At 37.3% G+C, this 25,947-nt stretch overlaps 1 protein-coding gene across 2 annotated transcripts; it reads right to left on the bottom strand.

Moving 5' to 3' along the window:
* Nucleotides 1-25,192, bottom strand: LOC134533241 (BSD domain-containing protein 1-like). Of its 2 annotated transcripts, none has more exons than XM_063370648.1 (8): nt 24,940-25,192; nt 24,602-24,653; nt 19,420-19,536; nt 17,440-17,595; nt 16,051-16,236; nt 7,501-7,726; nt 4,289-4,504; nt 1-928 (listed from the first exon to the last, which is right to left on the bottom strand). In XM_063370648.1, the coding sequence occupies exons 1-8, from the start codon at nt 24,957-24,959 to the stop codon at nt 840-842; spliced, it is 1,062 nt and encodes a 353-aa protein (XP_063226718.1). In that variant the 5' UTR covers nt 24,960-25,192; the 3' UTR covers nt 1-839. The 2 variants fall into 2 exon arrangements, with proteins under 2 accessions (XP_063226718.1, XP_063226719.1); XM_063370649.1 differs by having other exon boundaries at nt 7,591-7,726; nt 24,940-25,183.
* Between the last annotated feature and the right edge of the window lie 755 nt (nt 25,193-25,947).

Genomic DNA, 25,947 nt, shown 5'->3' with positions numbered 1-25,947 from the left:
TTAACATGTCCTTTAACTTTATTCTTGATAGTCAAAAATCATAACACAAGTCACCCAATATTTTTAAATGACATAGATATAGTACGTATATTACTAAAGTAGGTAAGTTACTTGCAAAATCAAAGTTTTATCTTCAAAATAATGATGTACACAAAAATTTTCTTTATATTTGAATAAATACATGATGTCTTTCTACCATGGATAAAAATACTAACTAACTAATTACTGTCACTTATATAAACATTTGAACATAATAAAAAATTCAGGTTCCAAAGTTTTAGCTATATTTGTATATTTACAACTTCATAGCTACTGAAGTTTGAATTAAAATTGTAAGAAAATTGCTTTGTGCTATCTTTTCATTTTCAAACCAATGAAACAAGTATAGCACAAGAAATGCATTAATTAAAAATAAAAGATTTAAAATATAACAGTCCTTAAATATCCAACGCTAAATAGCAATAATAATTATGTAATACAATGACAGTGTTTTACTTTAACAAAAGTCTTATCAACATGACACACAAATTGAAACCATGCAAGAAACAAACAACTGAACTCAAACAAATGATGAGACATAATGGTTCGAAACACTATAGGAAATCAGGCTTCTTTCTTGCAGTCCCTCCAACTCCTTTTAAACACTCATGTTCCAAATAATTTAGTTACTACTCATCAAAGTTACAACCAGTCATCAAATGAAGTACTGAAATCCATATGTACACGCCCGGGCAGGCCGGAAAAAGTAAAAACAGGGGTTTCGCTATGTACACTTGAAGTGAGGACTCAGCGCAGGATACGCCCGTGGTGTGAGTGTGGACAGGCTGGCAGGCGGCCCGTCACTGGGGCCTGGCCTTGCCGGCCGCCGCGGGGTCTGCCTCGCCCTCCTCCAGGTCGAACTCTCGCTCCCAGTCGTCGTCGTTGCTCTCTGCGCGCCAGGGACAGACATCACTGCATCACTGCATGTCAACACTGCATTAAGTGCTCAATTCAACCATGCATCGAAATTAACTTTTCACTAGGCCTGTATGAATATCATACATAAATACAAAAAGGCAAATAGTGGGGAAATGTTTTTTTTTTCAAGTAATATTTTTTATGAGATTGTAACTAATATGTACACAGTTTCATAAACGGCAAATATTTTCACTAATAATTATGAATACTACAAAATAACTATAAGATAAATTTTAGTTCTAATTTTTTTTTTCCAGATTGCTGAATGTCCTGGCTGTCAGAATTTCATTCATTGTACTACTGCAAACTGTGCACACGTAGAAATAAAGTATGGACTGTATTAAGAAATATTTTTTATTGTACATCTATTACACTTAACCTCAATATCAATATATAGATACACAAGGTGACAGCACCGTTTCACTACTCTTGAAAAACAATTACCGTAGATACAAATAATAAATTATTTGTGTTAATACATAAATTTTTAATATATCACACATCTGCAAACCTTAAAAAATTATGATGATTTAAGAATGAACTTGTACATTACACACAGACATAAATTGTTAATGATATCCACAACCATTTATATACTACACTAGAATCTCGTTATAGCGAGCATGGTAATAGCGAGAACACTGCTATAACGAGGTCTTTTTGAGGAATTTACGGCGTGATCGCGTGAAGCACGCTTTGGTTGTTTGTCTGCTTTATCTCCACCCCTCTCGCTTGCCACTAGACATCTTGCAGTTGACACCTGTCACATTCTTCAGCCTCGCAGTCGCCACCTAAGTGCGTGGCTTTAAAAATAGAATCCCGTCCTTTCTTTTATCAAACTTCCGTTAGTTGTCTGTTCATTAATATTATTCTATTCCTGAGAACTCAGTATAACAAATGCTGAACGTGCTGGGGATATGTGCGTGTGTAATGCAACCGCTAGGCTACAAAGAGTGCAGTCCCTTTGTTTAGTTTCTGACTACGTCGCTACAAGATAAGCCGGCTATCATCCAAACGCCCAAACTCAGGGCGTGCGTGCAACTTCACAGTCACAGCATCACTGGCTGGCTTCAAGGCCAAGGTATGCTCGACTCGAATAAACCAAGCCTTTGAATATACATATACTTGTACGCATTTCTTATTATTTAGAAAATAGACAAATTCTATTTTTTCCCGCCATTAAACATAACAATGTGGACTTTTTTAAATATAAATGCTCTTAATTAATTTTTGGGACATTTTCATTAACGAATAACAACATTGTTTATAACTATGTTAGGCCAAAAAGTCAGAGCCGTCTTTATACTTGTTGCTAATTGATCGCGTTAATAATACACAAATATTTATAAACTTGTATGGAATTATTTCAGTCGTGACACATTTACAATCACGTCACGTTATTTATTTTACTATTAGACAAAAAGTAGGGACTACTGTATTTATTTCCGAATCACTAGGAAATTTTTCTTGTAACTTTTGTATTGGTCAGTCGTTGGGGTATCTGTCCGGGAAGGGGGGTAGTGATGGTATGAGTTTAATCCCAAATTTATTATCTAAAAAAGGTTAACAGGTTTCTTTAAATGAAAAAAGTTTAGTTTTCCAGCGACTATTTTGTTTGAGGCGTACGTGCGTTGCCACACTCCTGCTTTTTTGTAAGGAATTAAATCGTCGCGCTACACTAGCGCCACCTGTTAATACATCCCGAACCAACATGGCCGCCAGCAGACAGCCCGCGTCGACAATAGATAGCAGCACAATGCTGTGTCGGCCGCGGGCCAAGTCGAGTAATCGATTGCGGGCTGAGATGCTATACTTACGTGGCGTGGTAGGGTATTCTGGTTACCGTATTTACCCATGTACCACCCGCACATTTTTTCTGAAAAACAACATTCAAAAGTCGGGGTGCGGGTCATACACGAAATTTGAGGTTTTGGACAACAATGAAGACTGAAAAAATTGGATTTATAGTACATTACCGAATGCTGGATGCATTTATTACAATGAAAATACAGCGAAACCCCTTATTTACGTTACCGTTATTTACTTTTTCCCGATATTTGCACCATTTTATTTCGGTCCCGTTTTAACCTCATATGATGCAATGCAATAAATTGCTGTTGTTTACAACGCGCGTATAAACTGCTTCCCGCAATTTACGCGGTTTATTCTGAGATTAACGCTTTCTAATTTAAATAATCGTAATACGACGTATTCTGATGTGTTTTCAAGACTTTTCAAAAGTATTAAACTTTATCCGTAACGTGTCGGGAGTCGCTGTAATCCACCTATAAAACTTAAACAGCGCCAGTTGGCATCATTCGGTATAGAGCGCGCGCACGTAGTCGAAGATCGATAGCGATAGCTCGCAAACTTCTTGCTACGCGCGCGCTCTGTTTACAACCGAGTTAACTATAACTGGCAACCCGCGCCATTTTATGCGCATCAATACAACTCACGTTTTTGCTACGGGTTTTTTTACATTGAATAAAATGGTTTTATGGCATCACTCATTATTTTTAATTATTTGGCACTACGAGTTTTATTTTTATTTGCAGGATGTTGCAACGGACTGAACAGTTGACAATTGTGGTTATTGCATACAAACATTTTAAAATTTATTTCACCAAATTTACGTCTGTTGTTTAGCAAAATTGATCTACTATTTTGACAATGAATATTACTGGGTTTTTTTTCTTAATATTTCATGCATTTGTGTTAGTAAAATTCTGTGCTGCAGTTATAAAGAGTTTTCTTTGTTGTTACAATGACAGACTCTTTTTCCCTATTTATGCAGGCACATGTAAATAGACATTACAGTGAAAAAATTTTTTTTCCAGAGAGTATGTTGAAAATTTGGGGTGCGGGTCATACATGGGGGCGGGTGGTACATGGGTAAATACGGTATTTTGACGCAATCGGTGATCACATCCGTACTTGTGGGGTATCGTTTTAAAGAGAATTCACACATCTGCACACAGAAATTAAGATTTCATTAATTTAACCTGTTATTTTCCAATTATACGGGTTTAAACACAATTTTTATGCTATTTTCGGTTTATTTTTATTTTTTGGGGGCCAAAATCTGTCCAATTCGGTTATAGCGAGGACATGGTTATAGCGAGGATCAAACCCAGAACCGTGAAACCTCGCTATAACGGGACTCTAGTGTATATCATCAGGGGGTGGGAGTCCATATGTTTGTGGTGATAACCTCGTTTGTCTCGTATATTTGTCGTGCCCACCGCCCAAGCCTGACAACTGTTGGTGGGGCATGTCACAATTTAAATTAAACAAATAAATGAATGTGTTTGTATGTGTGACGAGAGCTGACCTTTGTCGCCGGAGGAGGAGGAGGTGTGGCAGTCGCCCACGATGACCATGTCGCGCCGCTCCCTGACGCGCAGGGGGTCGTCGCACGGCTGCCCGCCCGCCAGGGGGTCGTCGGGGTCCCCGCGCAGGCGCCGCGCCGTGCACTCCTGCTCGTACTCCGCCAGCAGCCGCGTCTGCTCCTCCTCCGACAGCTCCACCTCCTTGCCCCAGTCCACCTCTGCAAGGCATCACGGCGCCGCCGTCAAGGTCACTACGCCTGCGCGACCATCATGTCACTGGGGTGCGCGGTCCTTTAGGGTAAAACACTCAAACAGTCTTCAATTAATAAATGTACTTAAGACATATAAATAATACTGTAAATTTTTTTTAACAGAAGCCATACCTTGATTATAAATAGACACACGGAAATTTCACAAATCGCGATATAACACAGCAATTTACCTTAATTCGCGACAAAACACCGAAATCGCACAGCATCGAGAAATAAAACTGATATTAATATTTTGAGTATTTTGTGCTAAGATAATAATTAGACTCTGGCTAATGAATTAGACCACCCATGCAAGACATCGCGAAAAAACAAGTAAACATGACGTTAACGGCACATCAACATTTTTCCAAGTTCCAACATGGCCGCTTTGTAGTAATGAAAGTAAATAATGATTTACAGTATTCCCGTCACGTAATCATGACAATTTGAAACGAAAGCAGTAACTGCAATCATAAACAAATTAAAAAGAGAAAAACGTACCTGAGCTTCAACACAAAGTTAATAAAAAATACCGGCGATGTTTTCAACACAATATAGCTGCCATGATTTTCAACCCACTTATTTTCTGCAAACTGTCGCCTTACAGCTGTATTTACACATTAATCTTGTAGAGAAATATAAATTTTTAATTCTTCCTTTCATGTTGAACGGTTAACAACCTCATGCTATCAACTACTTTGACTGGTATGGCAACCTACTCGTAAACATGAACACATGGCACTACGCCGATTGATAAGCAAAATCAGTGACGTTTAACTGCCGTAACTACACTTCACAGCAAATGCAACACGGCCACAGAGCAAGTGAATACGGCGTCAACGGGACAAAGAACAGCAGCAAGAAATATTACAAGAATACTATGTTGAGACATGCCGTGCCAAGGCACCGGGCGAAGCGGCACCGGGCCGTGCCGAGGCAGCGCGCTTGGCGACACCGGGCCGTGCCGAGCTGTTTCAAGCCTACAATTTTTATTTGCCAACAGTGTTGACTTTAGAATGCAGTATACGCAGTGCCACTATTATTTAGCCAAGCAAAACTTGTAGTTCATAAAACCATTCTCAAAAGTTAAACATGAAAAACCAAAACAGCGAAATAAAACCAAAATTTGATTTTTTTAAAATGAAATTTAAGGAAAAATAAAACCACTTTTACGGGACTCTAATTATAAAAGTATATTCAACAAGCACACTTCCATGGTTAAAAAACAATTCTTATAACTAATTATACTCTCTTACGGATAAAATTTTTTTTCTTAAGCACTGTTAGTGCTGTTTTCCTGAAATGTATTAGGGCTTTACTTCACGGGATGAGTGTACTGATACATACTAATTTTTCTGAATTTGGGTTAGTTGGGAGTTAAATTTTTTTCTTAAGATTTAAATTTTATTTTGGGAAGCATTTCATTTAAAATTAGTTTGGTTTTGCCGAAGTTTGAGATTATGAGGCCAGCCCACATGGCTATTACAAGTTTTGATGGTTGACAGCTAGCTTTTTTGTGTGGGAGCTGCCTGTAACCATGGAATGTTTGTATGCAAGTCAGCATTTCAGCTGTATGTGAGAAAGAGAGAGAAGACAAGTGTATGCTGAACCACAGGACTACGTGATTAGAGTGAGGCAGAGGTGGTTATAAAACTGTGCTGATTTCGGGAGATTTGGTATACGGGAGTGGCTGCAAATGAAATGACTGAAATTTAAATTTATCGTGCCATAAATTTATTTCTAACAAAAACCACTAGGAATCTGGGTGCTCTTGAACATAAAAATTGTTGGAAATGTAAATATTTAATGCCATCAAATCCATATCTTAAGGAATTTTATGCATATAGTACTAACTGCTTTTAAGAAAACAATTGTCAGTAGAGTGAAAGGTCTTAAATAATGCAAATTTTATCATCCAGCAATAACTGAGCTCCTCCTGTTTCCGGATGGACCCTGGTTGTTGACACAGGCTACCAGATTGCATTTCTGCACTATTGACATTCTTAGTTCGCTTAGAGTTGATCATTACTGACAATTTTAATTTCAGTGTTTTCTAGCAGGGTACTATACACATTTAACATTTTTAAATCTCATTAAAAACATATTAATGTTGAATAACCCGGCAAATGGCAGTGATCCCCTTAACAGGATGTCTACAAATACCTGGTACACAAAGTTCATGACTTTTTCAGGACAATTCAGTAAAATGTTCCTGCAAGTTTCCTTTATCAATGCATGATTTTTAAATAAATATAGAACCATATTTATACACAAGCAAATGTAACGACAAAATTTTCATAAATTTACATGAACGTTCCAATTTTGAATTTAGAATGCTAAAAACTTTTAAGAGTTCAGAGATGATTTCCACATCATTTAAGCGGACATTCATGAACTGTTTGAACTAGTTGTGACTATAAACTAAAGAGAGGGAAGGGAGGTGAAAAAAAAAAAAAAAAAAAAAACACCCCTCAAACTCTTTCATTGTTGTATGAACTATAAAGTACAAAATAATCTTTAAATTTAAGTACCATTTTCAACTCTGTATAAAGTAATTTTTTAATAAGTTTGAAATAAGAATCAAGTAATAAACAAAAAAATTAATTTTAATGAAGAAAAAAAAAGTGTGGGGTATTTGAGATCAGTGGTTTTAAATTTTCTATCACTGATGTCTATTATTGGTTTTTTTGCCCATATGACACTGCCCCCCTCCCTCTTCAGGTTATAGTCATGAAATTATTGTATTGTCATCGGGATTACATATACTTGCAAAGTTTTAAAACTATATGACTATTAGAAGAAGGTTAAAATCAACTTACAAGATTTGATTACATAGTTATTTAGTTAGTTTCAAGTGAAGCTAATAAAAAAAAGAGTTCACGAAATGCTGCTGGAAATTGAATCGCCGTGACTTTCAGCACCATTTCGTGACTCTTTCGCGATCAGTCGTCCAGTTTCCTTACTTTTCGGTGACCTGCGGACGCCCTGGTACCCACCGCGCCCTCCCACGGCAGTACACGCTCCTGCTGCCGGGCCGCCGGCGACGACCGTACCTTGGTCCCAGCGGAAGTTCTCGGCGGCCTGCTTCTCCCTCTCCGCCCGCCTCTCCGCGGCCTCGCGCCTGGCCTCCTCGTCCTCCAGCAGCGCGCGCCGGAACAGGTAGCGGTGCCAGAACACCGAGTGGCTCAGCTGCCGGCCAACACACCGCCATCACACCGCCTCAAAACAATACTGTCAATCGGTGCAACACGTCTTAACCTAGACATGCTCACCAGATTACAGAATCCTTCAATGTTCGACGGGAAAGAAATAACAGCAAAGGTAAGAGTGGCCGTAAAAAATCTGAAGTACATTTTGAAAATTTAAAAATCAATGCCAAAATTTTCTACTGTTGCAGACTATTTTAAATGGTGAACATATCCATCACAACTAACAGAAAACTTAAACATTTTATGTCTAGTCAACAGTGAGGTCAATAGAGACTGTAACACTCAACTGCATTAAGAGGATATGAAAGATTCCATTGTGCACGAATGACAAGAATATAAAAACAATAATATAACCTGAACAACTAGACAAACTTTATTTATTTATTTATTTTGGCTACATATTTTAATTATGGAGACCTAAATGTAAAGAAATAGTCAATACAGAGTATAGTTATATATATATAAAATAATATATTTATATATACAGTAAGTCCTCGGTTTACGTCGGGGTTACGTTCCTGAAAACCGCGACGTAAATAGAAACGACGCAAAATGAGCCATGTTTCATGCCACCGGCCGACCACGGCCCAAGGTCGGCCGGAAGCGCTGGCATACAGACGTGACAACGGGCAATTTAATCAGCAAATGACAACCGACAGCGTGGGAAACAAGTCCAACTAGTACTTCTCAGCTTTATAGAATGGTTATTAAACCAGCTGCTTTATTACCTTTATTGATTGAAATATAAAAACAGATATATAGTCATTTGGAAGACATCTTATGAAGAAAAAATCATAAATTGCAGTTGCAGTGAGCTGATACTGTAGGCCTACTACAAACGCATTTAATCACGATAAAGTTAACAACGGCACGTTTAAAACTCCGGCCAACTCAATGATATCATAGCGACTGAAGTGTAGAGCTGTAGCAAACCGTATGTATTCGTTACTGAGTAACGGGTGCGGCATCTAGTAACGAGTAATAAAACGTTACACACGAATGCATTTCGTTACTCGCATTTTTCGTATGTTTTACGCATGCGCGCACTTATTCGTTACAAAGAACGATGTTTGTTTATTAAGAAAAGTATAATTTGGAAATTCGTCGTCCAAGTTTTTTACTGTTTATTAAAGGTATTGTGTGTGTAGACAAAGTTTGAGATTGGAACAGAAACAACATAAGAAAGTATTTTTTACAAATTATAAATATGTATGTTTTTGTTTTTTATTATCGCGTATTTTCACGTTTTTTGTTCTTATCGTAAAAGAGATATTATAATAAAGCTGCTCTAATGAGATTTTATTGTTTCTTGGTTAACAAAAGCTGTTAATTATCAAATACTTTTAATTGTTTATATTCGATTTATTATTATTTACGCGACGTCTAACTGTACGCGTACGAAATACGACTCGATTCGTTGCTGTTACATAACATAGCATGTTATGCGGTATCAGAAGTAACGAGTAACGATACGAAAGTAACGAGTACTAATTGTTATAGTAACGAATACATACGGGTACACTTTTTTTAGTTACTTTTACACCTCTACTGAAGTGCCAAGGAGTTGGATGAAAAGGGGTAGGAGAAAATGCTGTGTCGTTGCGGGAAGTAGATAACACTTCTACGTGCGAGATACGTGGGTGGCCGAGCGGGCGGGCTGGTAGTATTGCATCACCGCGCGGAGAGCAGCGGAGAGCAGGAAGCGTCCCTCATGATGTATGATAAGATAAGGCGGTGAACGTGTAGCTTACGCTACATAGCATAAATTAACTACCGAAGGAAACAAAGAATTATAAACGAATTATATACGGTGTTTTGGTTAAAATAAAGATTTACGGTCATTGTAAACGACGTTATTGTGAATCGGCGACAACTTAAATTGAAACATGAGTACTCAAACATTAGCGACGTTAATCCGAAACGACGTAAATCGGTACGACGTAAATAGAGGACTTACTGTATTGCAAAAGTTTTTGTTTATAAAAAAGGGGCTCGAAACCAAAACATTAAAATAAAAAATGTTGTTTGTCCAGATTGAGGCAATCTTGAACTCTCGCCCACTGTGCGAGATCTCATCCGATCCTAATGATCTTGATGTGTTGACTCCTACCCATTTCATGATTGGGGAAACATTGTTGGCTCCACCATCTGCAAATCTGACAGACCTTTCAATGAAGAGACTGGACCGGTATCAACTTCTTCAGCAGTCTGTTCAACATTTCTGGCTGCGGTGGTCCAAGGAGTATCTAAACACCCTCCAGCAACGAGTGAAGTGGAAAACCAGGGGCACAGTCCTCAACGTAGGAGACCTTGTAGTAGTAAAGGAAGACAATCTTCCACCGCTTCAATGGCAACTTGGTCGCGTTCTGACTCTCTATCCAGGAAAGGATGGAGTTTCTAGAGTAGCTGAAATAAAAACTGCCCGTGGTTTGTTCAAGAGGCCAGTGGTGAAGCTATGTCACCTTCCTGCTCAGTGAATTGTACCGTGTCTCTGATGGGTGTATATAATGTCATTAAGGTTGTAGGCTATAGAGTTGACTGAAAATTTGTATAATTTTGGTGGGCGGTATGTTTCGTATAAACTAGTCTATAAATGATGTTAGGAGGTAATTAAACTTTGAGTTGTTGGTGACACTGACTATGGAAGAATACCGTTACCAGGCGCCATTTTCTGTCGGTTCGGTTTGTGTTTTTAGAGAGTTCGTTATGTGCGGAACTTTGGAGTAATTTCGGTGGTTGGTTGAAGATTACCGGGAACAATGGGTGTGCTGTGCACACATTAATGTTGTGGGATGTAGGACTGGTGCGGTGACGTGTGTATGGACAATTCCGTGGACTTATATCAGTCGCAATTACTTGCGTGGTCCTCCGGTGGAAGCATGGATTCAACTTTAGAACAAGAGAGCGGTACCGTTCGATGGTAAACACAAACCAAATTTGGTCCTAAAAAATTCATAAATAGAACGTGTATCAGAATATTTAAAATTGAATTGCGATTAAAATAATAATTGTATAATGTATTAATTTTTGTCATTCATTATTTCATTGTATTACTACATGTGCGACCGTCAATGTAGCGACAATGCATCCATGTTCATGAATATAAAGTAAGTTTCTCAAATCAGTAAATGCTTCATTTTTTTTTATATATAAACGAATTAAAAGTACAATACAGTAGAACCTCGTTAATCCGTGATGCGCTAATTCGGGAATTGGATAATCTGGGACGATTTGAAAGAGAAAAAAAAAAAGAGAAGTAAAAATTGTCAGTGCTTAAAATTAACGTCACGCGGGCCAGTGGCCGGCAAACACTACAAGCCATCGCGTGGGCCGCCAAACTCTGCAACGCTGTTTGTACCGACCCTTTGTGTCGCCCTCCTTTCAGCTGTCACATTTGTCACTCTTTAAACTTGAAGGGGATGTCCTGACTTCTGCTTCCCGTCTCCCTTTGTTTGTTTCCACCCGCCAACGCACGCACGGCAGGCTCCTGGCGAGTGACGTGTCTGGCTGGCATTCGTCTGTAAGGTGGGTGGGGGAGGGGGGGAGAGGGCGTGCAAGGTCAGCATGATCTTATCTTTCTCTCTTCGGCTGTTGTAAATGACCGTGAACTAATGGCTAGGCAGTGCTGTATTTTTTTAAGCCGAGACACTAATTCGAAGACGGCCGGCCCTTACCGTGAACGGCCTTAACCCAGCTGCACGCTGGTGTCTGAGAAGCTTGACAAGACCTTCCGGGCTTTTAATCGCTAGTCCGTGATTATCTCGGTCCTGACCATCACGTATTAACGAGGTTCTACTGTACCTCAATAGGATGTGTTCCAAGGAAAACGTAAACAGGCCAAGTAAATTGTAAGCATTTAAGTTATAAAAGTACTACATTTACATCAATATTTTTCCTCGAATCCCGAATCTTTTCCCTCGAATTTCGAATCTTTCGAATACTAGAGATTCGGTAGGATTCGAGGATTTGAGGATTCGACCGGCCCATCCCTAATATATATATATATCATTGTATTGACTATTTCTGTATATTCAAATCTTCATAATGAAAATATCTAGCAGAAAAAACATACCCCACCAAATTCTGTCTAGACGTTTTTATCTTCTCGTCATTCATGCAAAATGTGACCTTTCCTATCCGCTTGATTGAACGACACTTGGGAAAGAATCAGCCGGGGCCTGGTATGGAACCATCCCAGCACTGCCGTGAGCCATTTAAGGAAAGCAAGGAAAGCAAAATCAGGACGGTCGGACCGGGATCTGAACCCTAGCAGTGGTGGATCCAGAAGCTTGGAAGGGCCACGAAAGGATGACAACAGTACTGTGCATTTAACATGGATAGCTCCAAAACTAAATAAAACACACAAAAATAATAACTGAAACGTGGATTCAGTTTGCTCTGGTCACAGAGGTCAGTGATGAACGTACTATCTTTAGTCCTGGACCACTGGATCCACACGTTTCCTATCCTTAAGTTTTAACAACTTGTTTAAAATATAAATATTTTACTTTTGAATTTCAAATATAGCTGGGATTCTCTAGTTTATAACAGTTAGTTTATTACACTCAGCCTTGCCATCTGCAAATAGTGACAGCGTCAATATGGGATAGGCATAAAAACAAAGACTTATGTGGCCATATTTCACATGTAATTTTCACTATGTGCAATTCTGTAAGGTATTGATCTGGCTATCTAGCTTAGCTGCATACTAAGGTGTCTGTTAACCATCTTTATTAAGATGGATGCTACTCTAGGTACTCTTGTATGCGATTACTGTGCAGCAAAAAGTGAGTATAAAATATATATTGATATTCTCATATAGATATATAGTTTGAATAACGAAGAAAACTGAGTATTTGTAGCAATATAACCTAAAAATTAAGAACATCATTATTTATTTTTTTAATACCTACAATTACTATGCAATGCGTATTTTCTGTAGCTCTTCCTTAGCTACGTTTCAGTATCATGGTGTCCGAAGACAAAAGGCAGTTTGCAGTTCAAACATTAAAATTTTTTAAATAGTAGACACTGATTGGTGCACTGATATAGTAGAATGATTCATTACTCCTTAGAGGGGACACTGCAGTTATTTCAGAAGCGGGAATCAAAAGAATACATTATTAATCAGAGTCAAAATACAGTAAGTCCTCGGTTTACGTCGGGGTTACGTTCCTGAAAACCGCGACGTAAATAGAAACGACGCAAAATGAGCCATGTTTCATGCCACCGGCCGACCACGGCCCAAGGTCGGCCGGAAGCGCTGGCATACAGACGTGACAACGGGCAATTTTATCAGCAAATTACAACCGACAGCGTGGGAAACAAGTCCAACTAGTACTTCTCAGCTTTATAGAATGGTTATTTAACCAGCTGCTATATAACCTTTATTGATTGAAATATAAAAACAGATATATAGTCGTTTGGAAGACATCTTATGAAGAAAAAATCATAAATTGCAGTGAGCTGAAACTGTAGGCCTACTACAAACGCATTTAATCACGATAAAGTTAACAACGGCACGTTTAAAACTCCGGCCAACTCAATGATATCATAGCGACTGAAGTCAATATTTATAATTTGTAAAAAATACTTTCTTACGTTGTTTCTGTTCCAATCTCAAACTTTGTCTACACACACAATATGTACCTTTAATAAACAGTAAAAAACTTGGACGACGAATTTCCAAATTATACTTTCCTTAATAAACAAACATCGTTCTTTGTAACGAATAAGTGCGCGCATGCGTAAAACATACGAAAAATGCGAGTAACGAAATGCATTCGTGTGTAACGTTTCGTTACTCGTTACTAGATGCCGCACCCGTTACTCAGTAACGAATACATACGGTTTGCTACAGCTCTAGAACAGAAACAACGTAAGAAAGTATTTTTTACAAATTATAAATATGTATGTTTTTGTTTTTTATTATCGCGTATTTTCACGTTTTTTGTTCTTATCTTAAAAGAGATATTATAATAAAGCTGCTCTAATGAGATTTTATTGTTTCTTGGTTAACAAAAGCTGTTAATTATCAAATACTTTTAATTGTTTATATTCGATTTATTATTATTTACGCGACGTCATAAAGTACGCGTACGAAATACGACTCGATTCGTTGCTGTTACATAACATAGCATGTTATGCGGTATCAGAATTAACGAGTAACAATACGAAAGTAACGAGTACTAATTGTTATAGTAACGAATACATACGAGTACACTTTTTTTAATTACTTTTACACCTCTACTGAAGTGCCAAGGAGTTGGGCGAAAAGGGGTAGGAGAAAATGCTGTGTCGTTGCGGGAAGTAGATAACACTTCTACGTGCGAGATACGTGGGTGGCCGAGCGGGCGGGCTGGTAGTATTGCATCACCGCGCGGAGAGCAGCGGAGAGCAGGAAGCGTCCCTCATGATGTATGATAAGATAAGGCGGTGAATGTGTAGCTTACGCTACATAGCATAAATTAACTACCGAAGGAAACAAAGAATTATAAACGAATTATATACGGTGTTTTGGTTAAAATAAAGATTTACGGTCATTGTAAACTACGTTATTGTGAATCGGCGACAACTTAAATTGAAACATGAGTACTCAAACATTAGCGACGTTAATCCGAAATGACGTAAATCGGTACGACGTAAATAGAGGACTTACTGTAAATAGGTAATGTGGAAATTGCTGAAAATTCAGAAATATATTTAAAAAAATGATTAAATAGTTTTCATAACATCTGTGCACATGTTTCTGCACAGTATACAATAGAGTTGCGAGGTTGAGATTCACACACCCTTCAGCACGGCTGGCTGACACCGTAGCTGTGCAGGTTAGTGAATTCTTCTAAAACCCTTTGCTTCTCTTTTCCTTGCTACGAACTGTGTGTACTTCCACCATGCTGCAGTTAACACTGGCCTGCACATAGTACGAACCTGCTACTATCACACCAACACTACTACACACGCAAACAAACCTTTCACCAACACGAGTCAGGAGGCCACAGAGGTCGAGCGGTCAAACAATGCAGGGTAAAATTTGGAATTTTTGCAAGTGAAAAATGAAGCAAGTATTGCCGTGATGGAGCGGTTATTATTTTTTTGATGCACTCCCGTTTTCCAAGACGATTCATCAGTCACTGCTCAAATGACCTCGGAGCAGACGGCCGGCCGGCAATATGGCAAATATACTAGGGCTGGGCGATTAATCGAAAATTACGATTTCGATTCGATTCCGTAAATAATCGAAATCGTTTCTTCTTTAAAATTAAGATTCAAAAAATTCGAACTTTGTCTAGGTCATTTGCATGGTGACAATTTCCACACATTCCGTTAAATTGCACATAAACTTTGTATGTACGTAAATCCTCAATGAATATTCCATTTAGCGACGTTCTTCATATCTACGAACTTTGGTTCTGCCAAACACTCATGATTCATAAGCAATATTTACCTCCAATCCTCTAAATAACAACACTCATTTTGTTCAAAATGGGGAAAAAAAAATCTTTATTACAAACGGCCGGGAAACACATTAATTATGCAATTGAAAAGTCCACGACCCAATCGTCCAATAAGTTTCATTTCTGGGCTGTGAATATAACCTCAATCACCGAAAGCGGTAAATAAACACTACCTTAGCTTCATAGATATGATACCGACGTGCACGCAACACTTCCACAAAATGGCTGCCGAATTGTCTGCAACTTGAGCGCTAATGGTGGCAGACTTCAGTACCACGGCTTGGACATAAAAAAGTCTGATTCTTCCATCGAAGCTGTGCAGTTGTTGCACTATATCTGTGATAACCACTTTGTTTTGATTCTGGATTCCGCTTTTATACGTTTTTTTTTAAGTGAGGAAGTTTGATAGCTACACATGTGGTAGTTGTGTTCTTTTTCTTTGTCTTAACATATATGCCTTCACTGCAGTATCACAGATGCCGACGACATTAATGGAAAATGCAAGAGCGTTAGTACTGTGGAAATGAGAAATGATCCATCATGTTTATTTTATTTTGTCACGTCCAATACCGTGTTGAGTTTCTCGTGTGAAAACAATCTGTGCTGATTGTAGAAATGAGTGAAAACGTGAAAGGTGCATTTAAAGGTTGTTTACCTTATGCATTTGCTCTAGAATTAAAGAATCGAATCGAAATCGAAATTGCAATTTTTTACAGTAATTTTAATCGGAATCGAACCGAAATTAAATCTGTGGAATCGCCCAGCCCTAAAATATAGTATTTGTTACGCATGCTGAGACGAGAAGCCACACACCCTGGCTGGTGATCGCTCTCGACGTCTCGCTCACCTGGTCGGGCACCAGCCGCGTGTACTGCCCATGCAGGTCGGGGCTGACCGCCAGCAGGCGGGACAGGCGCTCTGCCCCCATCTGGTCCTCCACTATCTCCAGCCACGCCTCGAACTGCTTGCCGTGGGTCTCCGCCGGGTCCGCGAGGAACGTGTCGGGGTTCAGCACCAGCTCGCGCTGCTTCATCTGACACACGGCGCATCACGGCCACCCACAGGGACGCAACTATGCTTCTGTACCAGAAGTTGCAGCACACGCCCGACAGACAACCATCCAGTTCAAACTATCAGTAATTATAACATTTAATTAATTATAACATTACAAATTATTGAAATTATACTGAAGTGCACTTGAAAAAAATTATAGTTTGCTACAGAAGAAATTTTCTTTTGTTGTAGTACACAGTATGGAGCACCGTTAAGAAAAAAAATGGATGTCTGTAAAGTCAGTTTACGGACGATAGTTTAACGTGACATCATAACAAAACATTGATGAAATGATTGCATACTTTTATGAATAAAATTGAATCATTTTTATTGAATTATCACTATTTTGTATGGATACAAAGAAGGAGTGAAATGAAATCTACAATTTAATTGATAAATTTACTTTTATTTGCACTCATAATTCAAATATGTTTATTACTTTAACAAACAGATTATTTTAACTATAACTTTTATACATGTTTGCTTTTTAACTTCTTCCAATCTGTGTTATTCTGTTAAGGATAGGACGATGGTAGGAAAAGTAGGAAACGAATGGGAGTATTTCAAGTTTAATGTGCCTCGAAAAAGTCAAATCAAAGTCAAACTGTTCCAATCGAGTGGAAGAGAGATAGATGTGGCACAAGCGTACAATGAGCGTAACGGGACAATGTACGTAACGGGAGACTTTTTCATGCGTGGAGCTGGCGTTCTTCGATTTATTAGACGTCACATCAAAAAATTATTTTTGGTAGTATTACAGGGCATGAGTAACCATAAAACAAAGTAATCTCTAACTACACTTTGGTTATTCAGTGAACATTAAGACAGCTGAGTATTGTAAACACAGATCCATGTACCATCAGACTAACTAATCATATATCAGTAATCATTTTATTAGTCCTATGAGAATATTCAGTTGTCAAAATTTGAAATTCTGCTGAAAAAACAGACAAAAAAATGGATAACTAGTCTGGAACAGACTAACATAGTTGTAAATACGTAACAATTAGGTATAGTGTATTTTAATCCGACTAGCTTTTTTTTAGAGGATCCTCGTCATAGACGATGTATCAATTATTTTTATCAATTGAAGGTTATAAATTAAATATCACATATGGCACCCAGTCAACAAACAAACAAGGCACCTGCAATGCTACCAACAGCTCGCTCGACTAGGACCAACCTGCAGCTTGGTGAGCGACACCGGCTGAGAGTCGAATATGACGATGGCCTCCTGGTCGTCATCGTCCGGGGACGGGTTGAGCACGTTGCTGACCGTGTCGAAGAACGAGGAAACACTTTTCTTCACCGTGTTGGCGGTTGAGGTTGGCTCGTCCAGCTGTTGAACAGATACACACATTTGATGTAGGAGTGTACGCATTCTTAGGTGATGCCTAGTATTTTAAGGGGAAAGAACGAGCAGTCTGTGGTGTCTGTAAGTAGTGTATACACAACAGGCTGTTGTCTACTGTTTAAAATAAAGATGATGTGGAGTGAAATTAATTTTGACTAATAAAAAAACAAAATACAAACGAAGAAGCATGTCTTGGCAAGACCATTAAGTGCATGCTGTAACCAATTATTACAAATTCTTAACCAAATAGAGTTATTGTTGTTTGTGTAATTTTTTGAGGTGACAAAAATTGTGTGGCAATCGAAAAATAAAACTTTTAGGAATGTTCGAAGAGACCAACCACAGATGGGAATGTGATAACTGAGGTACTTGCGGGCATGCCGTAAGTCTGGGCTGCTGCTATTGTGTCTCAACAGCAAGCTGTAACTGCTATTCATGGAGGAAACATTGCCCGAGCTCTTTGAAGACATTCCTCTTGCTATTTGACATCGGTTGTGGTTTCCACATGATGGTGCAACACCTTGATTCTCCATCAACATTGCCATTCAAGAGAATTTCAACCACAGCTTGTGTAAGCAATGGACTGACTGTGGTGCTTGTTATCCCAACCTCTTCTACAGGAGTGTATGCAGAATTTGACTTCAGAGAAGGAGAGGACGGGGGATAGAAACACTTTGCCGCTGTTTGCTTTCAAATTCAAATTAATTTGTTGGTGCGAATGATTTTTTTTTTTTAGAATTTGGGGGTGGGGGTGGTTTGAACGCCCCCCAAATTGTGTACGCCTCTGGCTGCACATTATAAAAATAAGTGTGGTCACGTGTAATGACTTTTTTTCTCATTCTTAATGATGTCCTAAAGTACTTCAACTATCACATTCTGACCTATGATTACTAATTAAAATGATTATTTTTGGTCTTTTCTAACATTCTTATTTGTTTGAATATTTCATTTTATTACAAGTGGTATAATACATACGGACCTCTATACTTTTTATACAGATGCATAATGTGTTCATGAACACATGGTAAGGGCTGCAAATTTGATCCCAACACCTCACATGACTAAGCCAAGCACACAGAATACGACACGACTAAACATTTTTTCTGGTAGCAGTTGACCTACGTGTATTTACATTTAAAAAAAGTGTACACAAAATCAGATGCGGCACAATGCCACAAAACTCGCGATCAGACACAAGGAGATGACATTGAACGACTGCCCCAACTCGTTCGCAAGCAGACTGTCTGATGGCTTCAGTGTTCTGCCCATGCGCGAGCATAAAAGATTAGTCAACAAAGGCATGCCATAGTGTGTTTATAGCTGACTAGTTAAATACTATTTTTTTCAATGTTACTTTGAGTACATATTCACTTGTAAAGTATGTTATTTTGATTGATTTTTTTTCTCATTATGGACTGTATGCAAATTAATTAGTATATTTAGTGCAGAAAACATCAATTTTATAATATCCATTTTTGGGGGGAGTATCACTAAAACAATTTGATTTCAAGAATATGGGAAGAAATAACGTAATTGAAATACATTGTTAAGCTGTCGCACAGCATCGTGTGGTGTCGCGTCTTGTTTGATTCTGTGTGAGCCAGCATTTACATTCATGTCCATTGAACCAGTACCTAAGTGGTTTGCCATAATCTTCAGTGCAAGTTATTACATTACTGGACATGGTCATACCAAAATTCTGATACTTAAAACCAATAACTGAAACCTCTCACATAGTCCATTCACAGAAAAGTAAGAAAGTATAATGGCTAATGAAGATAACTACGCTGTGCAGGCGTTGTTACGTACTCGCAACTTGTCCTTGAGCACGGTAGTGGTGGTGGAGACCACACTGCTCGCTTCACACTTCACAGCCGAGGAGAACTCATCCAGGTCTCTCTTCACAAACTGATAGACCTCGCTAGACTGAAAAAAAAAATCATACAGCCAGAGTGTACTTCACACATAGTATAGCAGTTTACGGTCAACAAAACTCCAATGCAAAATACAGTATTTGAAACTCAAAACAGTAAAAGATGACAATAAGCTTTTTCTTCCCAAGTAATGGGCTTGTGCAATGGAAACGGAAGAAGGGAGCACATGTGTGTGTGTGTGTGTGTGTGTGTGTGTGTGTGTGTGTGTGTGTGTGTAAGTATACACAAGAGAGGTGCCTGGCCCCTCAAAAGAGCCTTAAAAAAAAAAAAAACTATCATCCCCACCAACAAATGAAAAGAATTTTAAAGTGGACAACAGGAATAGTGATTCTGAACCACCCTCCCCATTTTCCTAAAATGAATTTATGCATACACGTATAGTTAATAAATTTATTCTAACTTATAAACCAATTTTCCACTTTTTAATATATAAGCTAGATTAACCATCACATAATATCTACTCACAAAAGAATAAGATTTTAATTTCATGCATCCCTGAACCACCTTCATTTAAATAATCACCTTATAAAAGTATATATAAGTACTATCCTTATTATCAAAGCTGGTATCATTGTCTGATCAAGAATAATGAAACAATATCAATTTTTTTAAATACTTCAACCTAAAATTTTAATCAGGCCACGAAGACACCTAGCTAGGAGTGCATTTTGCCAAGTGATATGATATGTGTGATGCTTGTTAGTGCATACATGGTAAAGCCTCTATGCCCTTGGCTCTTGACAGGCATGCAGTTGTTCCGTCATGTAATGAGCAAAAGGGTTATTCCATGTCAAGTATTCAAAAAGTGGCTGCTTGACCATTTTATAATCAAATGATGATTTTGTTTGTTCACACCTACATGATTAGAGAGTCCAAAAAGACTAAATTAAAATTTTTATCTTTTTCCAGCCATTTTTGTTTCACAAAACATGCTGATTTCTGCATTTGTAAAGGTTTGCATTTTAACTTGTATAACTTTGAACTGATGAATCAGAGGTTGATGAAACAAAAACCAGTTTATTCAGGAAGATTCAACCTTAATTATATCCAGTACACATTTAAGGAAAATTGCATCTCTAATAGAAAAAAAATCAACCTAAAGGTTTAACTTTAAAAATGAAAAATTTTCAATTTTCAAAGGCATATCACTCCCAAAATAAATCTTTTCTCAATATTACTTTTGTGCAGATGTGTAGCAACCTTAATGCAATGTATTAACAAAAAAATTCAACCTTTAGATTAGCTTCTTTTACGAGCTATGGGCTTTCAAAATTGGAAAATTTCCAAAAAACACAATCTTGTGCACGCTTTAAATGTTTAATGAACTTGAATAATTTGAACGTTTCATGAAAACTTTATGTTCCACAGTATACGCAGGTTCTTTTATTTATTATTTTATAACACCATTTTTACTTTGGATACCATTGATAAAACACTTAAAACCTTAAGTAAAAGAATTGATAAATTATTCACAACTTAAACATCACAAAAGTGTTGATATACATGTAATACGGTTTAATATAACACTTGGATCATGTTTATCATTCTACCTTGATTTGTATTCATTAAAAAGATTTGATATTTCTTTACTTAGTTTTGGAGAAATGTTTTGTGTCCTTCCAGTAGTTACTGTAAGTTCTAAGGCACTTTAAGTTTCCTTAAAAACATTGTTCATGGACACTCAAATTGTTCTTTCCCCTTTTTCTTCAAAGCTCTCCTAGGTCTGGCAGGATGATGAAATGTTACAAGCACATCTTTTCTTATATCACTAATGTCATTCTGCCCCTGCCAGCCACCAATTATCATCATATTCACATGTGATAGAATCTCTTATATGTGTAGTGTCATTTGTACAGCTTCCTTAAGCTCTGCACCAAATGTGTGATCAGGAAGGTGGAGCGCGTACTGTGAACTAGACGTTGCTCACACTCCCATGTATCGGCCAATCGCAAGTAGTGAAGGCAACCACCACAACCCGTGATGGGCGTCACTGCACGATGCAGCTATCACAATACAGACATGTGGCCAACAAAAGTACTTTCTCAATGGTAATAAATAAACAACAGAGGATGAGTACGTACATGGATTTTATACGAAATGTCTGTTGTTGAGTTCTGAATATTTGCGTGTTACATGATCTACACCAGAATGAAAATGCACGGAATGTGATTCTAGTGGGAGGAATGCACAACTTTAGACTAGAGACTGGCCATTGCAAGCCTCTTCCCTTTTGCAATTTTGCAGAGTATTCTTATGGCAATGTTTTCAAGTAATGCAGTACATCAGCTGATTATATAAGTCAATGGTCATGGTGCTCTAGTTCTGTATTGATACTTTATTGTCTTGAAAATTTTTGAAATAGTTTCTGATATTCAATTATTATTTTTATAAAAGCCTTTTAGCTACTTTTTTTTTGCAAGGTTGACTATGTTACTATTTATGTAAATGTGATATTCATTTTTTTATTTACTTTAAATGTTGATTTTATGCCTCTATTTTTACATGTATATTTCAAAGTGCATTTGTTACATTTCCAGAACATTAGATAATTTTTTGGTAATGTAAGGACAGATATGCAAAGTTCTGGCGCTAGCCAGCAGGCAGTTCATCAGTTACAGAGACCTTCTGGGGTTTTCAGCATGTACGTATTTATTATGATGGGAACATAGAAAGCTGTAAATGGAAAGCTGTAAATTTGTCAGGGTTTTGTGCCAGCCAATCAGAAGTGAACTTTGAAATTGTATTTCTTTTTTTTTTTTTACCGAAAGACCTCAATGTGATGGTAATGTAATTTGTGTACTGATGTGCCCTTGTAAGTAAGAGGTGTGTAGTGATTGGTTGGTGAGGTTATGTGGCTGCCTCTACCCTGTGTGGCTACAGGCAGTTGCGTAGCCTCATCAGTCTTTGTTCAACAAGTTGCGCCATTCGGCAGCTCATCAAACAAATTTTACAAGTGCTTAGAGACGGACATTTTCACGTCTAGGGTCGGGGCCATGCCGCAATTAAGATATTTTGACCTTTGTCTTTTTTTCAGTTTTCAGACGTTTTAATAATATGTTAGGCCCCAGATGTGCACTGGAGGCCCAGATGGGCAGGTGGTCCACGAAGACATAGTTGATGGGAGATCTAATCATCTTGTTTGTGTTGAGATCTGTACACTTTTCACAGCAAAATGAATCCTAAGGAGTGTCCGCAGAACTATATGACACACATTTTTCATAGGTTTTAGCACCACATTTAAACGAGAAACTGACAAACTTTTGTCGAACAAATATAGGATAACCACAAACCAAACATGAGTTGCCACTTGAGGGAAAAAAATAAGTTTTTTCACACATCAGGTTGTTAATCACATACACAGCCGCCACGATCGAAAGAGAGAGCTCAAAGCTGCCGTGACCGCACAAATTGAGCGCTTACTCCGCATTACACCTAAAATGAAAATAAGATAATAAATTTTAAAAATCTAATATCTCTTTTATTTGTTCTTATGCTATGGCAAAATAATGCTTACCTGTTTAGGATATAACTAGTAAAAGCATTTTATTAAAATATTTATAAATTATTAGTTTCAAATCTTTAAAATGTTGTATTAGAGTTAAACATATAACGTGAAGTTATAATGTGCGTAAATGTAATTATGTATATAATTAAATAATTTACATATACACAGTGGCGTAGCCAGGATTTGTGTATGGGGGGTGTTAAGAAGCATGGGGCCCCCCCCCATATTAAAGCAGGCTCCGGGGGGTCCTCCCCCGGGAAAATTTTTTGAGGTGTAAAATAGTGATATTTTAGCAGTTTTCGGTACTTAAATTTAAATATTGTAATGGTAAAAATTTTATTAACATTAATATGAAATTTGTTTGGATGATGAATAAGAAATTAATTAAAGATTTGGTGCTAAAGGGGGGGGGGGGGTTTGAACCCCTAAAACCCCCCCTGGCTATGCCCCTGCATATACAACCTTAATTTCAAAACCATATTTATTATTAAACATTTGATTTCTTTCAATTAATTAATAACATTCATGATGAGAAATAAGAATTCCTTTGTTTTTTAAATACCACAAGGCTACCTTTATCCAAAATGTACAAATGGCATAGTTATTCATGCAATATATGAATTTTACAGATTACAGTGGCCTGTTAAAAACAACACACCTTTATACTGATTTTAAAATGTCATATACCAGCTTGATTAGTATGTTTTGTGCAGTAATTACACATTAAAATTATGCTTGATTCCTTAGCAAAACTATTCATTTGCAGTTTCTAGCTTAGCTATTATTTAAACAAACATAACAGTATAAACAAAAAACAAAGGTTTCAATGTATGTGATATTGTTATTTACAAATGTAGCACACGTTTCTTTCAGTTTTTGTGTTGTTTATTTACAGCAGTCTGACATTGGTACTGAAAATTCTGAGCAATGTGGCAATCTGCAATACTGAACATGTTAGCAAGACTTCTAGCTCCGAAGAAGACGTAACGAATAAAAGTCATAGTTATGAGCCTGCAAATGAACAAACACTATAAGGAGGTACATATGATAGCATGTAACCCGACGTACAAAAAGGAAGTACCTATTACGTTTGATACAAGTGAAGACTATTTCTTTTATGCATTGCGCTTCTATACTGCTAAAGAAAATCCCTGTTAAGGGTTGACACTTCAGTTTGGATGCACAGTAGGGACTCACATTATTTTTTAAAATTTTTATTTATCATTCATTACATCACAATATCCAAATAGAAAATATAGGCCTACACATTATATATGTAAAACTACAGGATCGGCAATGCCATTAAAGCACAACATGGTGATGGCCGCTTCACTGCATAGGGCTATCTAATATGACCTATAAACAAAAATATATAAGAAACCAGTAGGAATTTAGAAACACTGTTTTCAGGGTAAATACAGGAATGTCTCTAGTTTTCGAAAAAAGGTATCTTCAAAATTTTTTGATTACTGCAATGAAAAGCCGCGCTGTAAGAATATTACTTTAATTTCCTTTGAATGTAACCCGTTTATTGTGTTTAACATAAACATACCTTATCCTTCGCTGCTTTGTACCAGGAGTCCCACCATCCAGTTCCTGTATTCCTAAAAATTAAATACAGTTTAAGTGTAAAGACGCAAATAAAAACTACGCATACAGGTACACCCTCACACAATCTTTCAAAACAAATTACAATTCACATATGCAAACATATATTATTAACTATATATACCGTTATTAAATTATCTACTTTAATAATTAACTTTCTCATATTTCTGATGAAAATTGACATAAGTCTTTAAACGAAACTTGTATAAAATACATAAGTGAACCATATTAATGTTACTCATTAAACTGGGCCACGTAACTGTAACACGGGTATATACATACCTCTCCTTTTCCTCAGCCATAATTTGGCTGTTTCACTACGCTAGGTAACTTTTATCACTATAAAACCACTAAATACATAAACGATTTGCACTTTGAACGTGTTGATAAACTCCCGAGCCGTAATTTTAACTTCGGTACAAAACCCAAAAAAATAATAATAGTAAATATTATTGTTTACAATGTGCAGCTAGTCCAGCCATGGAGGTAAGAAGTTCTTAACTCCATGAGTCCAGCTATATCATTTATCATTGCAGTAGATAATAGGAAACAAGATGAAAACCTCAAAGCTGTGTTAACTCTACATAATTACACATTTAAACACATATTTCCCTATGCTCCCAACAAAGCCGTTTTTCTGTCAAATTATAACAGCTTGAAGTGGTTTGTACTAATCATATTTTAAAATTAAAAGTAAATATTTTGAAATATGCTTAAATATGGTGTTACGTGTGGCTGAAAAAAAGAAAAAGTTATGAATTCATTAATAAATGAATTCTGTGTGAAGCCATTTTTTTTTGTTCAGCTGATAGTATACCATTATTGCAGGACAAGCAAACATTAGAGGAAAGGTAGCAGTTGCATTGTGGGAACAGTTTCAATTTTCTGTATTTTGTAGCATTGGTTGTTTTTACAACTTAAATTCTAATTACACTTTTTAACCATAATCAGTGGTAAAACACAATTTACGCAATGTTTTGTGTGTACAATATGGTGTTAGAAAGGTAGAAAGTGATTTCAAAATAGCATGCTGTCTACAGACAATTTCTCATTTCATAGCTGAAAAGTTAAATTAACATTTTTATCGTGTAACATTATTATGATTCCAGATAAATAAAGCATTTCGTTGTCAATAGTGAAATTAAATTCATGTTATAAGTGTTTCACAAAATAATATGTGTTCTCTTAGTACTTATATTGTATAAGTTGACACCAACTGCGATGCTTTTCCAATCTGCATAGGTCGCTTAACACTTTGACGCCTCACCCATGTGCAACTAGAACGCGCCC

The sequence above is a fragment of the Bacillus rossius genome, chromosome 6 (assembly GCF_032445375.1).
Source record: "Bacillus rossius redtenbacheri isolate Brsri chromosome 6, Brsri_v3, whole genome shotgun sequence".
NCBI lineage: Eukaryota > Metazoa > Arthropoda > Insecta > Phasmatodea > Bacillidae > Bacillus > Bacillus rossius.
Note: the sequence above shows the minus strand (reverse complement) of the source record. Positions and strands in the feature narration are given on the sequence as shown.

Excerpts from the sequence above, each read along its gene's own strand:
- LOC134533241 (XM_063370648.1), bottom strand. The coding sequence starts at position 24,959 with ATGGCTGAGGAAAAGGAGAG. Across the intron at positions 19,537-24,601 it reads ACAAAGCAGCGAAGGATAAG|TCTAGCGAGGTCTATCAGTT; the intron begins GTATGTTTATGT and ends TTTTTTTTTCAG. Across the intron at positions 7,727-16,050 it reads CGCGGCTGGTGCCCGACCAG|CTGAGCCACTCGGTGTTCTG; the intron begins GTGAGCGAGACG and ends GTTGGCCGGCAG.